At 52.9% G+C, this 14,119-nt stretch overlaps 1 protein-coding gene across 1 annotated transcript; it reads right to left on the bottom strand.

The window, feature by feature from the left end:
- Nucleotides 1-4,401: 4,401 nt before the first annotated feature.
- KRT8 (keratin 8) lies at nucleotides 4,402-11,737 on the bottom strand. The gene is made up of 9 exons (XM_072972742.1): nucleotides 11,312-11,737; nucleotides 8,555-8,763; nucleotides 7,793-7,853; nucleotides 7,281-7,376; nucleotides 6,502-6,666; nucleotides 6,079-6,204; nucleotides 5,268-5,488; nucleotides 5,069-5,127; nucleotides 4,402-4,779 (listed from the first exon to the last, which is right to left on the bottom strand). The coding sequence occupies exons 1-9, from the start codon at nucleotides 11,651-11,653 to the stop codon at nucleotides 4,619-4,621; spliced, it is 1,440 nt and encodes a 479-aa protein (XP_072828843.1). The 5' UTR covers nucleotides 11,654-11,737; the 3' UTR covers nucleotides 4,402-4,618.
- Nucleotides 11,738-14,119: the final 2,382 nt, after the last annotated feature.

Here is a 14,119-nt window from a genome sequence, read left to right as displayed (position 1 = left end):
GTATGATATCACTTATATGTGGAATCTAAAAATATACAACAAACTAGGAGTAGAACAAAAAAGAAGCAGATTCACAGATATAGAGAACAAACTGGTGATCACCAATGGAGGGGGCAATCTGGGGTGGGAGGGTGGGAGAGTGGGAGGCACAAACTACTGTGTGTAAGAGAGGCTACAGGGATGTATTATACAGCACATGGAGTAGAGCCAATGTTCTGTAATAATTGTAAATGGAGTGTAACTTTTTTAAATTGTATAAAAAATGCAAAAAAATTTAAAATTAAAAAAGAAAAGAAGCAAAAAAACAAAACAAAGGGGCCTGTGACTGGCCAAGGCCAGCTCCCAGCCCCATTGGGCCCCAGAGAAGAGGTGTTGTGACCAGCAGACCCACCAGGACTGTGGGGTTGGAGCAGGAAGAACAGTTCCTGAAAGAAGGGGGACGTGGAGGGAGGGGGAGGGGGAGTGTTCTGTTACCGGAAGCGGAAGGGACGCTGGACCAACAAAGCCACTCCCACCAGTGAGATCTGTGAAGAGGCAGCACAATGGCTGGCCCAGGGCCGCACCTTCTCACCGCGACTGGTCCCGGTCCCCCCCCCCACGCCCCTCCTCACTGGGTCCTGCTCCAGCAGCCTCCTCCCTGCCCAACCCCTGACACTCTCATCTGTCTGGCCCTCATCCTGAGCCCACTTTAGAACCTCCTCTGCTAAGTTGATCGCTGACTGTCGTAGCCCAGATCATCTCGCGTGGGCAGGCAGAGCAAACCTTGGAGTGACAACGTGTGAACAGTAGTCACAAATGCTTGGAAGACTCTTCCTCTCATTGCTGGAGGGAAAGGAGGTGAGGGATAAGGCCTGGGTTCAATCCCCAGTACCTCCTATAATAATAATAATAATAATAATAATAATAATAATAATAATAATAATACCTAATTACCTCCCCCTGGAAATATATTTTAATAAATAAATATTTTTTAAAAAAAAGAAAAAGAAAACAAGCCATTTTGTTAATGTCTGTCACTAATTTAAATGTACATATACTTGGACTCAGTAATTCCAGGAATTATTCAGATATCCTCACCGTGTGTGAGATGACATGTCTCCATGGTTATTAACTGCAGCATTGTTGTCATAGCAGAAGATTGAGAAGACCCACCAGCTGAGGACTGGTTAAATAAATTGTGATGGATAACTGCATAAGTGGAATATTACGCTGCTATGAAAAAGAGTGAGACAACAGGTCATATGTTGACATAGAAGGAATAGGTGTTGAGTGAATGTCAAAGCAAGACGTATAATACCATATAGAGTATAATGCTTTTTTTTTAATTGAAGTATAGTCAGTTTACAATGTATCAGTTTCTGGGGTAGAGCATAATGTTTCAGTCATACATATACATACATATATTCCTTTCCATATTCTTTTTCATTATGGATTTCAAGATATTGAATATAGTTCTCTGTGCTACACAGTAGAAACTTGTTTATCCATTTTGTATATATAGTAGTTAGTACTGCAAATCTCAAAGTCCCAGTTTATCCCTTCCCACCTTCTTTCCCCCAAGCTCCCACTGTAACCGTTAGTTTTCTATGTCTACAAGTCTCTGTTTTGCAAATAAATTCATTGTGTCTTTTTTTTTTTTTTTGGATTCCACATATAAGTGGTATCATATGGTATTTTTCTTTCTCTTTCTGGCTTACTTCACTTAGTATGGCTGTCTCCGGGTCCATCCATGTTGCTGCAAGTGGCATTATTTTATTCTTTTTTATGGCTGAGTAGTATTCCATTATATATATCACAATGTCTTTATCCGTTCATCTGTCAATGGGCATTTAGGTTGTTTCCACATCTTGACTATTGTAAATAGTGCTGCTATATAAATATTGGAGTGCATGTATCTTTTCAAATTAGAGTTCCTTCCAGCCATATGACCACGAATGGGATTGCTGGATCATATGATGTCTATTTTTAGTTTTTTAAGGGATCTCCACACTGTTTTCCATAGTGGCTACACCAAACTACATTCTCACCAACAGTGTAGGAGGGTTCCTTTTCTCCACACTCTCCAGCATTTACCGTTTGTGGACTTCGTAATGATGGCCATTCTGACCTCACTGTAGTTTTGATTTGCATTTCTCTGTAACACTCTGTATAAGCTAAGTCTACCTGTACACGAGTATGTACCGAAGGAATTCTGTATATAGAAACTGTACCTGGAATGAATTACAAGAAACAGGTAACATTAGTCACCCCCTGGGAAAGAAACCAGGTGACTGGTGAGGAAGGAGGCCCTTTTGTACTTTAGAATTGCATACAAGGGAACACTTACTAACTATTCAAAAACAGAAAAAAGGTTAGAATCTCTGCGCTACATGTGATGTACGGACATATGACAAAAATCCAGTATTGTCAGAAAAGCACTGGCCAAAATGGCAGGACCCCACTTCTATCCCTTATGGTGAAACTCTACCCCAAATCTGCAAGCCTAAGGTGTGGATTTTAACATCTGCCTCTCAGGATCATCGGGATGGTTGGAATATGACAAAGCACAAGCTCTACCATCAAACCAGTATTAAAGAAATGTTCACGTTCCTCCCTCCTCGGTGTCCTCATCTACATGAGAATTGACGTCCAGCTCATTTACGTGTTTAAATACCAAAAGGTAAATGGGATGGTGTCACCTGAACGTTGAATGTCCTCAGTCACAAAGGAGATACACAGTAACCTGCAAGGAAGGAGGGAGGAAGGGAAAGGGAACTCTCCCTAGGGCTTTCCTGACTTTCCTAGCGCCAACAGCCAGGGCGTGGAAGCTCCAGGAGAACGTTGTTGGGGCCCTTGGCTGCCCTCCGTGTGCCCACTGCCCGGAGGCAGGGCCCGATAAGACAGGTGACTGGCTTCCAGATGGGGTGGGGTGGAGTTGAAAATATTGACTTGGGGCCTCAGTGGGCAAGAGGTCTCTTTCACTGGGTGCTGCGCCTGCTCTGAACTTGAACACGACCCTCCTGGCTCAGGTCACACACATGGAACAGAGGGCAGAAGGTTGGGATTATTCTATGCAGATCGTGGTAAAAATGAATTTCGTACTGAGAGGGGCTGCAGCAAAAGTTAAAGTCACTGCGCTAAATAACAGTGCTGTTAAGTTTTACCGTCAAAGAGTGAGGCCCTTTATTGTGACAGAGTCCAGAACCCTGGCCCTGGTCCGGGGATTGGGTTGGATGGAGCGGGTGGAGGAGGCAGAAGGCCTGGGCTCAGTCTGGAAGCAGCTCCATTGAGGTGGGCAGCTAGGGAGGCAGTGACATGGGCCCCAGAGCCCTGGGACACCCCCCAGCAGAACCAGAACCTGAGCTTCCTACCAGGACCAGGCTGTCCCCACTATTGAACCCTCTATAGATGTTTATTCTCCCTGGGTGTTTGGGAAAGTCTGACAAGGCCCCACCTCAGATGTGCTAAGGGCTTGTCCACACTCAGTCCAGCACTAAGGGGCCAGCGTGACTGCCTGGAACTCCATGGGTGGTGGCAGTGGAGCCAAGAGCCAGGGATGCTCTGCTCCACCCAGCTCTGCTCCTGCCCGAAACACTGCAGACTGTTTCAGCAAGTAGGCAAAACCCCTTTACACACTTCACAGAACATATACACATATACACACATCATGCCCTCCATGTGCAAACAGAACACACACGCCCCTCAAGTACTCGGCTGCACATACGATATAAACACTGCATGTGAAGGGGGAGGAAGGGGAGGGGAGGAGCCACACAGGGTGGGTGCGACTGTGAGTGGAGCAGGGAAGAGGCCATTGATCAATGCCAAGTCCTGTACTCTCTTGGCTTCTAGAAATTGTGGGTGTGACACACCCAACTGCTGAGAATGGACTCTGGGCCTCTGAAGGGATGGGAAAACCAGGACTTCCTGTCCCCAGCTGCAAAGGAATGAAGATGGTGCAAAGATATCTCTGGCCACTGAGGAGACACCATGTGCCTGGCTGAGGAGGGGGTACAGGCTTGAGAAGCAGACAGTCCTGGGTTTGAATCCCAGGTCTGCCACTTTTTAGTTAGGCCAATTTCTTTATCTCTATAGGCCTGGCTTTCCTGTAAGGTAGGTAGTCCTGCTGCCGACCTCCTGTGAGGTCTGCGGGGAAAGAAACTAAACTCCCTCCGGATATACCATCTAAAACCTGCTCTGCCTCCCTCATGGGATCTGTTACACAGATAGAATGAAATGGCGTATTTGAGATCAGCTGGCTTCCAGCAAACAAGTCTCTCTGGGAACAGCCTGGAGGAGGCCAGACTCTTCCTCGGTGCCCCGCCACTTCCCAGCTCCGCCCCCAGCTTCTGATTCCCAGGGAGAGGAGTCCTGACCACCTCTCTCCCACCCCATGGACAGACAAGGGCTGCACACAGCATGTGGGTTGGCAGAGCCAGCTGGGGCTTTATTCTGAAAAAGATACTTGATTTGGATTTATTCTGAAAAAGACATTTGAATTGGCTTTTAATTGGGGTCATGGGCAGGAGAGGGGAGCCTGAGAAGTCAACCCTCACCAAGGATGGGTTGAGGACCCGGGCTGAACCTCAGGTCTCCCGTGCCAGTGCCCCCCCTGCATGGCTCCTTCTGCAGGAGACTTTCACTTGGACAGGACATCAGATGACTCAGACACCAGCTTCCCATCGCGGGTCTCAATCTTCTTCACAACCACAGCCTTGGAGGAACTGGTGCGGCTGAAGGAGCCGGACCCGACGGAGCCCAGGGAGCTCAGGCCGTAGGGGGCCCCATAGGTCAGCCCACCTGGTCAGGGACAGAGGCAGCCATGTGAGCGCAGGAGCCTGTGGACAACTCAGGCACCATGCCCCCTTCCCCCTGCCACTCCCTACATGGTCCCCAGGGATGGGGAACTGTCCTGCTTCACTCCTCCAAGGAAGACCAGGAGCAGGGTGGGACAGAGCTTTGCTATTAGCTATGAGATGTTGGATAGGACTTTAACTGGGCCCCAGCTTCCTCAGCTGTACCAGAGGGAACTGTGTAGGAGCTGCTATGTAAAAAGCCTTGCCCTGCACCCCAGGACCAGGACACTCACCTGAGTAGCCGCTGGTGGTCTTGGTATGGATACTCATGTTCTGCATCCCAGATTCCAGCCTGTACCCAGAAGACACATGGGGTGTCAGGACCAATGCCTGGCCCCGTCCCAGGACAACAGGACCCAAGTCCTGCCTTTCCCCATCCCAGGTCCCAGGGGATGGGGCACCAGGGCCAGTCAAAGGACCCCCCACACCCACCGGCTCTCCTCGCCCTCCAGCAGCTTGCGGTAGGTGGCGATCTCCACGTCCAGGGCCAGCTTGACGTTCATCAGCTCCTGGTACTCGCGCAGCTGCCGCGCCATGTCCTGCTTGGCGGTTCTCAGAGCGGCCTCCAGCTCGGCCACCTTGGCCTGAGCATCCTTGATGGCCATCTCCCCACGCTGCTCAGCATCGGCAATGGCGGCCTCCAGGGAAGCCCTCTGTCGGGGGACAGGGGCAGGTAAGCAGGTGGAGTAGAGGCTGGTGGCCTCCTCCTCCCCCTGCACCCACCCTCCCTTTCCCCTCCTTTAGGGTCCCCCTTCCTTGATCTGGACTAATCAACTCCACCAGGCTCAATCAAAGAAAATGCTACAGGGGAGTGAGACTCAGGAAGCAGAATGGGGAAACATGAGCAGCTTCCAGGCACCTTCTCCGGCTCACACTTCTCACCTGGGACCCTGTAAGGTATTATCCCCACCCCCAACTGGACTAGATGTCAGCTTTCTAGTCTTCCTTAAAGCACCAGAGCCCAATCTTACCCTGATATAAGACAGATATAATAAAGCAGGCTTGGGGGAGCCATCCTGGACCCCCAATCTATCTGCCCAACCTCCTTTAACTCCTGTTCATGGCCCGAGGGACATTCTCAGCCTCCCAGGAGCAGCAATCTGGACTGTAGCTGCCCCTCCGGCTCCCGACCCTGGTCTAGGATTCCTTCCTCAAACCCCAGTCTCCTCATCCTTTCTGCATTCTCTTCTCTCACCCACTTATGTGGCCCAACACCCTCTACCACACTCAGCCCGGCCCCTACCTGGCCTTTGAGGCCCTCAATCTCGGCCTGGAGTCGGCTGATGTTCCGGTTCATCTCAGAAATCTCCGTCTTTGTGCGGCGGAGGTCATCCCCGTGCTTCCCAGCCAGTGTCTGCAGCTCCTCGTACTGCAGGGGTAAAACAAGGAGTGAGGTTGAGAGGGGCCTGCCTGATCCATCCAAGGGGGGGTGCCCTCTCAGCCAAGCCACCAGAACCCAGGTCATCTCGCCCCCCCTCCTCTCCACACACACCACGGAAGGCCTTCCTCCAGACCTCCGGGCACGGGGACATCCCTGTCCCCCAGAACTACTCGGCAGCCCAGCTTACAGCAGGCAGAGTAGCGTCTGAAATCCTGTTTCCTCCGCAAGAACTAGGGCACAGAACTGGCCAGAAAAGGAGCGCCAGCCTAGAGACCCTGATCTCACCTTGATCTGGTACATGGTCTCGGCCTCGGCCCGGCTGCGGTTGGCGATGTCCTCGTACTGGGCCTTGACCTCAGCGATGATGCCATCCAGGTCCAGGGAGCGGCTGTTGTCCATGGACAGGACCACAGACGTGTCCGAAATCTGCGACTGCATCTCACGGATCTCCTGTGGTGGGGAGGGAAGGTGATGAGGCCTCAGCCCCGCACATGAGGAGCCCCCTTTTGCAGAAAGGCTTTCCATAGAGGACAAGACGGGGGCCCGCAACAGAGGAGAGGCAGTGGGGAGTGAGGGCCAGGAAGAAGGCAAAGTTCCTGAAGGAGGAAGATGGGTCAAAGACCTGAAACCTGGAGAGAAGTAAAGATGAACTGAGGCCAGAATAAGAGGAAACCTGGCTTGGGGTGAGTAACCAGAGGGGCAGAGCCCTTCCACCATCTCAGCTACCAGTATGGCACCCTATGGCACCCACAGAAGGCTCCCACACAGCCCAAAACCTCGGAACGAAGGCCCCAAGGACAGAGAAGGCCTGAACCGGCCTGTGTCACCACTCCAGTGACCGTGGACAGGCCATTTCAGTTCTTTGAGCCCATTTTCTTCTCTCTGAAATGGGGTAACAAACCCTCCCTCCTCACGCAGGGGCCAGAACACATAGAACAGCCACGCTGGGTTAATATTGGCAGCTCTAATTATTCAGTGGTGGCCCTCATCTGTGGGTGCACTGGGGGCTGGGAGGAGCCTTTGAAGGGACAGGGGAACCTCGGTCACCAGCACCAAGAACATACCTCTTCATACAGCTGCCTGTAGAAGTTGATCTCATCAGTCAGCCCTTCCAGGCGGGACTCCAGCTCCACCTTGTTCATGTAAGCTTCATCCACATCCTGCGGGGCAGTGGGGAGAGGAGCCCGAGTGAGCGCCCACACGTGACCCCAACCCAGGGGCACCCAATGGCCTGGACTTAGAACCTCCTAACTAATTGCCTACCTCACTTTGTGGCCTGGTCCAGTCCAGTCTCTGCCCCATCACACGCACATCCCCAGCCTAGATACCTTTTCCCCTCTTCCTCCTCCAGGAAGCCTTCTGGAGCCAGACATCCAAATCTACTCCATTTCCTTAACCATGTCCCAACAGCAATGTCCAGAGTTCCGTCCAAATGCACCCAACTACTTCTCAGTCCTTGTCTGTCTTTCTATGCCAGATACTTAGGAGGTACCCAAATGTTGTCCCATTACTTAGTATTTCAGGAAAGAACCCAGAAAGCCTCCAGTGTCTGGTGGGGGTAGGGGTACCTCCTCACCTTCTTGATGATGACAAATTCATTCTCCATGTCTGTACGCTTTTGGATCTCATCCTCATACCTGGGGAGGAAGAGACTTAGAATCAGAGGATGAAGGCAAAGGTGAGGTTACCATGAGTCTTTGGAGGGGAGCAAGAATATCTAGAAAATTCGGTTAATGGAAATGCAAGAAGATATGAGATGGCTGGTCTGCTGCCCCAGCCAGCTACTCTCTCCCCATCTTTACCCCCCATACTATCATCAGCCAGTGGGGAGGCCTGGAGCAGGAACTCTCTCTCCAAAGCCATGAATACACATTGCTCTAGGCATAATAGTCATATTAGAGGGTTAGCAACAGGGACTGACATGAGATCTCAAACAGAACTTTCTGGAATGAGCTGGAAATCAGGGGTAAGGAAGAAATAGGAGCCAGGGCTGTTAGTACACAACAGAGGCCTGTTGGCTACCTCTCACTCCCATCTTAGGTTTACTATGTAAACATTAATAGATAATTTGTTGTCCAAATCTGGACAGCTCTGAGATTGAAGGGGGAGGGGAGGTGCTACTAACAATTACACTGGGACAATGGGTGTAAACCTAGACTGTCCTGAGAAAGCCTTGTCCTGCAGTCACCTTAGTTATATAGGACTGCACTGCCCAACAAGCAGAGGGCCCTCGGGGCTTCGAACTCTGGTCCCAAGGGGTGGGTGTGGGGCAGGGCAGGATGACTTCAGGTGGGGAGATGGCAGTGGGGAGGAGGCGGCGGGGAGAAGGGAGGCTCACTTGTTCTTGAAGTCCTCCACCAGCCCCTGCATGTTGCCAAGCTCCACCTCCAGCTTCAGTTTCTCCTGGCCCAGGGTGTCCAGCTGCCGCCGAAGGTTATTGATGTAACTCTCAAACATGTTGTCTATGTTGCTCCGGGCTGTCTTCTGCTGCTGCAGGAGGTTCCATTTGGTCTCCAGAATCTTGTTCTGCTGCTCCAGGTGCCGCACCTGCATGAGGAAGTGGGTAACACAAAGGTCCACATCAGGCCAAGGCTCAGGGTCTGGGGTGAAGCCAGCACTCTTTTCCCCTCATCCACTCCCCAAGCACTGGGGGCTCCAGAACCCAGGGGCCTGGTTAGCCGTTCTGGAAGGATCACCTATGATCTGAGAGAGATAGCATGGTAAGTAGGGTCAGGAGCCATGTCCCTCTAGTGCTGGGCTTTGGGAAGACAAGGGGCATACATGGTTGGAAAGGGATAGCTAAGAGTTATGTGGAAGCAAATGGGTCTTACTGACTTATATTGTATATTACAGGTCAATAAAAATAGCCAGGTTTTGATTAATACTTGATATATAATTGAAAAAGAAAATGTAGATTGTTCATATCCAATTGTATTATCATCATCACTATTATCTGGAGTGACTTTGAGGGACTCGTAGCTTAAAGGGAAACTTTAGCCCTACATCCTGGAGAGCCTTGGCCAGAAGACCTAGGATTTAGCCAAACACTACTACTGACCTGAGCTGCATAATTTTGAGTTGCTTCCCTTCTCCGAGCCAGCCGGAGACTCCTCAACCCTGCAATGGTCTGGAGGAACTCAGGCAGACCTTATCAGGAGGCCCATCTCTGGGCAGAAGTCACTTTTTGCCCGGAAGAGGGAAGAGAGAGGTAGATCTGTCTGCAAACTGAAGACTCCCTCTTCCCCACCTTTGAGATTCTCAACATCCCACCCCCACCCCAAATCCACAACCCTCTCCTCTTGCCCCAAACACAAAGGTCCTAGGTTCCTTGGGTTCGAGGAATCCAGATTTTAGGATGAAATGAAGGCATGTTGGAAGGGAAGTTTTTAAACAGAAGACTACACCAGTTCCAAGAAGAGTAATACATTTTTCTTCATCAACCCAAAGTTGCAGCTTCTTTTATTTCCCCCTTCCCCCTTAATGGAGGCACTGGGGATTGAACCCGGGACCTCATGCATGCCAACCATGCTCTATACCCACTACTCCCCCATGAAATTTCTTTTAAATTGAAAGGACTCAGAAGAAAAGTATGTTTTAAGGGTCTGGTCTAGATCCAGTAAATCCCTCTGTAAATTGGTTTCTTCTCCAGCTCATTCTGCCTCAAGATTATTTTTTTAGAAATATTAAGTGGTTGTAACATTTAGCCTTATTAGACTGCTTAATGTGGGCCAAGCACTGCTAAGCTCTTTACATGCATTATATGCTTGAATAGGCGAGACCTCTTGGATTTAGGGATTAGCATGCCCATTTTATAGATGAGGAAATCAGATTTAGCAGGTAGCCCAAAGAAAAGGCAGAGCACTGGGAACCAGGACATCAGACACAGCCTGTGCTGAGCTACTCACTGGGAGGACCCCAGAGCTAGGAAAACGCAGTCAAGAAGTCAAGTCAAGGGTGCTTAAAGCCAAGGAACCTGCAAGCCCTCTCCAAAGATCAGAGGGCGGGTTTCCTGGTCGACTCCAATTCCCGAGGGCGCTAATCTGCCCCAGAATTTCCCTGCTTCCGCTCCCGCAACACCTCCCAGGAGCCCGTCAGCAGGCAGGGACCTGATCCTCCAGCGCTGGGGGCCCCACCCCGGGGGCCCTAAGGCAGCAAACCCCCAAAGCTGCAAAACCCGGCCTGGCTCCTTCCCTGGTAAAGTGGAGCCAAGCCTTTGGGGCAGGGCCAGGGTAGGGAAGGGGGACCAGGGCCAAGAGGGGAGAGGGGCGTTGGCCGACGGATGCCTTATCTGAAGTCGTAACTCTGGGGTTTAACAGGACACCAAACCCCGGGTGGGGTGTCCCACGCCCGCAGACTTTGAATCCTGGATAGGCTTTCCTGAAGCCAGCACTGGCGTCCTCGACCCCACCCTACCCCACCCCACCCCCCTCACCCAACCCCGACACACATCCCCTCCAACCCCAGATGCAAAGAGCTCCCCAGGTAGAAGAGCAGGTGGCCAAGACGGCAGGCCTCAGTCCCTCACCCCACAGCTCGGCCCTGCCCACCCCGCCGGCTCCCGGGCCCCCCCCCACCCCGCCCAAGTTATGACTCATCGCGATGCCCCCCACACTCTGGCCCTGGGACGCCAAAGGCCTGGATTGGTATTTGCCTGTTTAGATCAAGACACCCATTACCTTCTCCCACAATCCTATCAAACCCTTACTTTAAAAAAAAACTTTCTGAAGCCCAGGAGCACCATTGGGAAGCGCTTGGGGCAGGGCTAAGGGTGAAGGGTGACCCTGAAGCAGGAACTCCCCTCCCACCCGACAACTAAACAGCTGGGACTCTTGCAGGCAGAAAGCTTTACAGATGTCAGAACTCGGGTTGGAGTGAGATGGGCGAGGGAGGGAGGGAGCGCCAAGATTTAGAGTCAGAAACCCCCCAGACGGCCCCCCTCATCCCTACCCCAGTGCAAGGGGAGAGTTGGAAAGGAGAGTGTCGCCAGAGCAGGTGGGGCCCAGCAGCAGGCCCAGCGGAGGCTGGAGATGAGCCCACGAGGGTGGGGTGACCGGTCCCGCCCGCGCACAGCCAGCCACGCCGGGGGAGACCTCACCTTGTCGATGAAGGAGGCAAACTTGTTGTTGAGGGTCTTGATCTGCTCCTTCTCCTGGGTGCGCACGGCCTGGATGGTGGGGTCCACCTCCAGCTTGAGGGGGCTCAGCAGGCTCTGGTTCACCGTGACAGGTGTGATGCCCCCCATCCCTGGGGCCACACCGTAACCTCCAGCCAGGCTGGTGCCCAGGCCGCCCCGGAAGCTGCTGCTGCTGCTGCCCACCCGGGAGAAGGCTGAGGAGCTGATGCGAGAGCCCGGCCCGCTGGTGTAGGAGCGGCTGCTGAAGGACCGCGGGCCAGAGCTGGACACCTTGTAGGACTTCTGGGTCACCCGGATGGACATGGTGGAGACTGGAAAGGAGCCGAGGAGGCCGAAGCAGGCAGAGATTCGGAGTCGAGAAGAGGCTTCTCGGTGAGGGACAGCTCTTCGAATGGCCTTTTATAAAAGAGAGCCCAGCCCAGGAGGAGGGGATTGGCCTTGCATCTGAGTGGCTAGGCCCTGAGGGGGCAGGGCCTAACCTGACACCTGCCACCTACAAGCCGGTCTCAGATGGGGGCAGCAGAGAGCTGCTCCCACCCAGGAGCCCAGGCCTGCACTACCACCCCCAACCACCAACCCCTGAACCCAGGAAAGGGCAATTCAGTGAATGTGAAAGTAGGAAGACTACCAGCCTTGCACAAGCTCCTTGTAACAAAGAGACATGCCCCAGGTCGCCCAGCCATTGCACCCGGACTCCTGGGTCCTGTCTCCTTCCCTCCAGTGGGAAACGAATGCACGGACTGGGAAGCTTAGCAAGAAAGGGGTCCCTGGCATTTGGGTCTCCTCTGAACAGCTGACACCCCAGAGACACAACCCCTTGTTCTTCGTGTTCTTCTTTCCACTTTGATTACAAGGATCTGCCCAGGGTGGAGGACAGGACATCTGGGTTCCAAGTCCTTGAACCTGAGGTCAACCATTTGCCTAATCTCTCCTCCGTTATTGCTGTACAGTGCCAAGAGGGGCTACATGAATATTTGCGGAATGAATGAATGAATGAATGAATGAATGAATGAAAGCCCGCACGTGCACGTGCGCGCACACACACTCACACAGGCACGCATGCACGCACGCACTGGCTGCCTTCCCCTCTGGGGCTGTAGGTGCAGGTTAAAGTGAGATCCAACACAGCACTTTTCCTGGACGCAACCCAATGTCTTCCTCTCCTCCCAAGATCACAGGATTCCCCGGGCCAGGCTGAACACTGTGGGCCTTGCTGAAAGGCACAAAGGATGATAAATAAGGGCTAAAGAGGTGGGGGGGGTGGTTAGGAGAGCTCAGGAGAGAGGGCAGCCGCATGGGGTCTTCATCTCATCACTCTCATTGCTGCTTGGGGAGTCCTTCCCAGAGCTCCCAGTGTGTGAATCACAGGAAGGAAGGCAGGACTGTGGGGTGAGAGGGGGATGTATGGGGGGACACGATGTGAGTCAACCTGCAGCCACCTTGGCCCTCCTTCTGTTTCTCTTCCCAGGCCCCCAGCTGGCCCGCAGAGATGGAGGAAGAGTCCCTACACCTGTCTCCCCGAATCCATTATGAGAATGAGTCAGGAGAGCAGGTTGGGGCATCGCTTGCACCTGCAGAAGACTGGAGAATGGGGCTCTGAGTAAGGCACCCCAGGCCTGGGTGGGGCCAGCTAGGGCAGGCCGTGGGTGGAAAGCAGGAGGTTTGGGTCCCCGAGGCAGAGATTCCAGCTGCAATTACCTAATGGCTAGGGCTGGATTCTCTGATAGATCCTGCAGGGCATGAAATGGGGATTAGGTGGCTCTTAACTGGAGAGACCAACAGGTCCCCTGAGGGAGAGGGAGGGGCGGCCCCCTGGCCCCCAGCCCCCAGCCCAGGGAAGGCAGAAGTGCACCTTCTTCCCCAGCCTTTTCCAGCACAGACACCCAGGGTTCCAGAGGACAGGAAGAGACACCCCTACAAAGGGACAATGAGACCCAGAAGCCCCCATAATTCCAAAGACAGACACACAGATAAGCTCCCTTCAGATCACAAACATACACACACACACACACACACACACACACACACACACGCACGAAAGGATGCACTTTGAAGTCCCCTCCAGAAAGACAAGCCCAGAGACTCTCAGAGGGGACACGATGCCCACATCCCTTTCTCCCCTCCCCTCTTTTGTCCTCCCCACCCTCCCCAGGCTCTGGCCTCCTGCCACTCTGAACCAGGCAGAGGGAAATCCAGCTAGTACCTGTTTGCACCAGGCCCAGGCCGTCTCTCAGCCCCTTTAAACAATGCTTAATTTTCCAAGGAGTGATTTGAATGCAAGCTACCCCCTCCCCAACAGACACCCACACCGTGCAGGGCAGAGAGAGCTCACCCTCCGGAGACCAAAGGGGCCAAAGGGAGGGGTATGGGCCCGGTGCCAAACCAGGCACAGAGAAGGCGGAAGGAGAGAGGCAGGGGCTGGTCAGACAGGTATGGCAGCCCTGGGGAGGGAGGACAACCAGCTCCCCACTTCTCCCCCACACTGCTGTCGAGCTGACCAGGGCCCCAGGGCAGACTGAGAGGGGAGAGACCTTGCCTGAAGTCCTGAGCACAGAGCTGTGACCCAGAGCCCCCCCTGAAATCTCAGCCTCTCCACCCCCACCCACCTGGTTCCCTGGTTCCAGGAGTGTCTTTTGTTTAAGATGAGGACAAAGGGACCCTGTGGTTTTCAGGCTTAGGGCCGGCCCAGATCTCACCCAGGGGAAGTCTCTCTTTGCTGGGCAGCCCAGAATATTCCAGGGCCAGAAGTGTTCGTGTCTCACTTGTCAG

Source organism: Vicugna pacos, chromosome 12, assembly GCF_048564905.1.
Source record: "Vicugna pacos chromosome 12, VicPac4, whole genome shotgun sequence".
NCBI lineage: Eukaryota > Metazoa > Chordata > Mammalia > Artiodactyla > Camelidae > Vicugna > Vicugna pacos.
The sequence above is the reverse complement of the archived record's forward strand: the minus strand, read 5'-3'. Positions and strand labels throughout refer to the sequence as shown.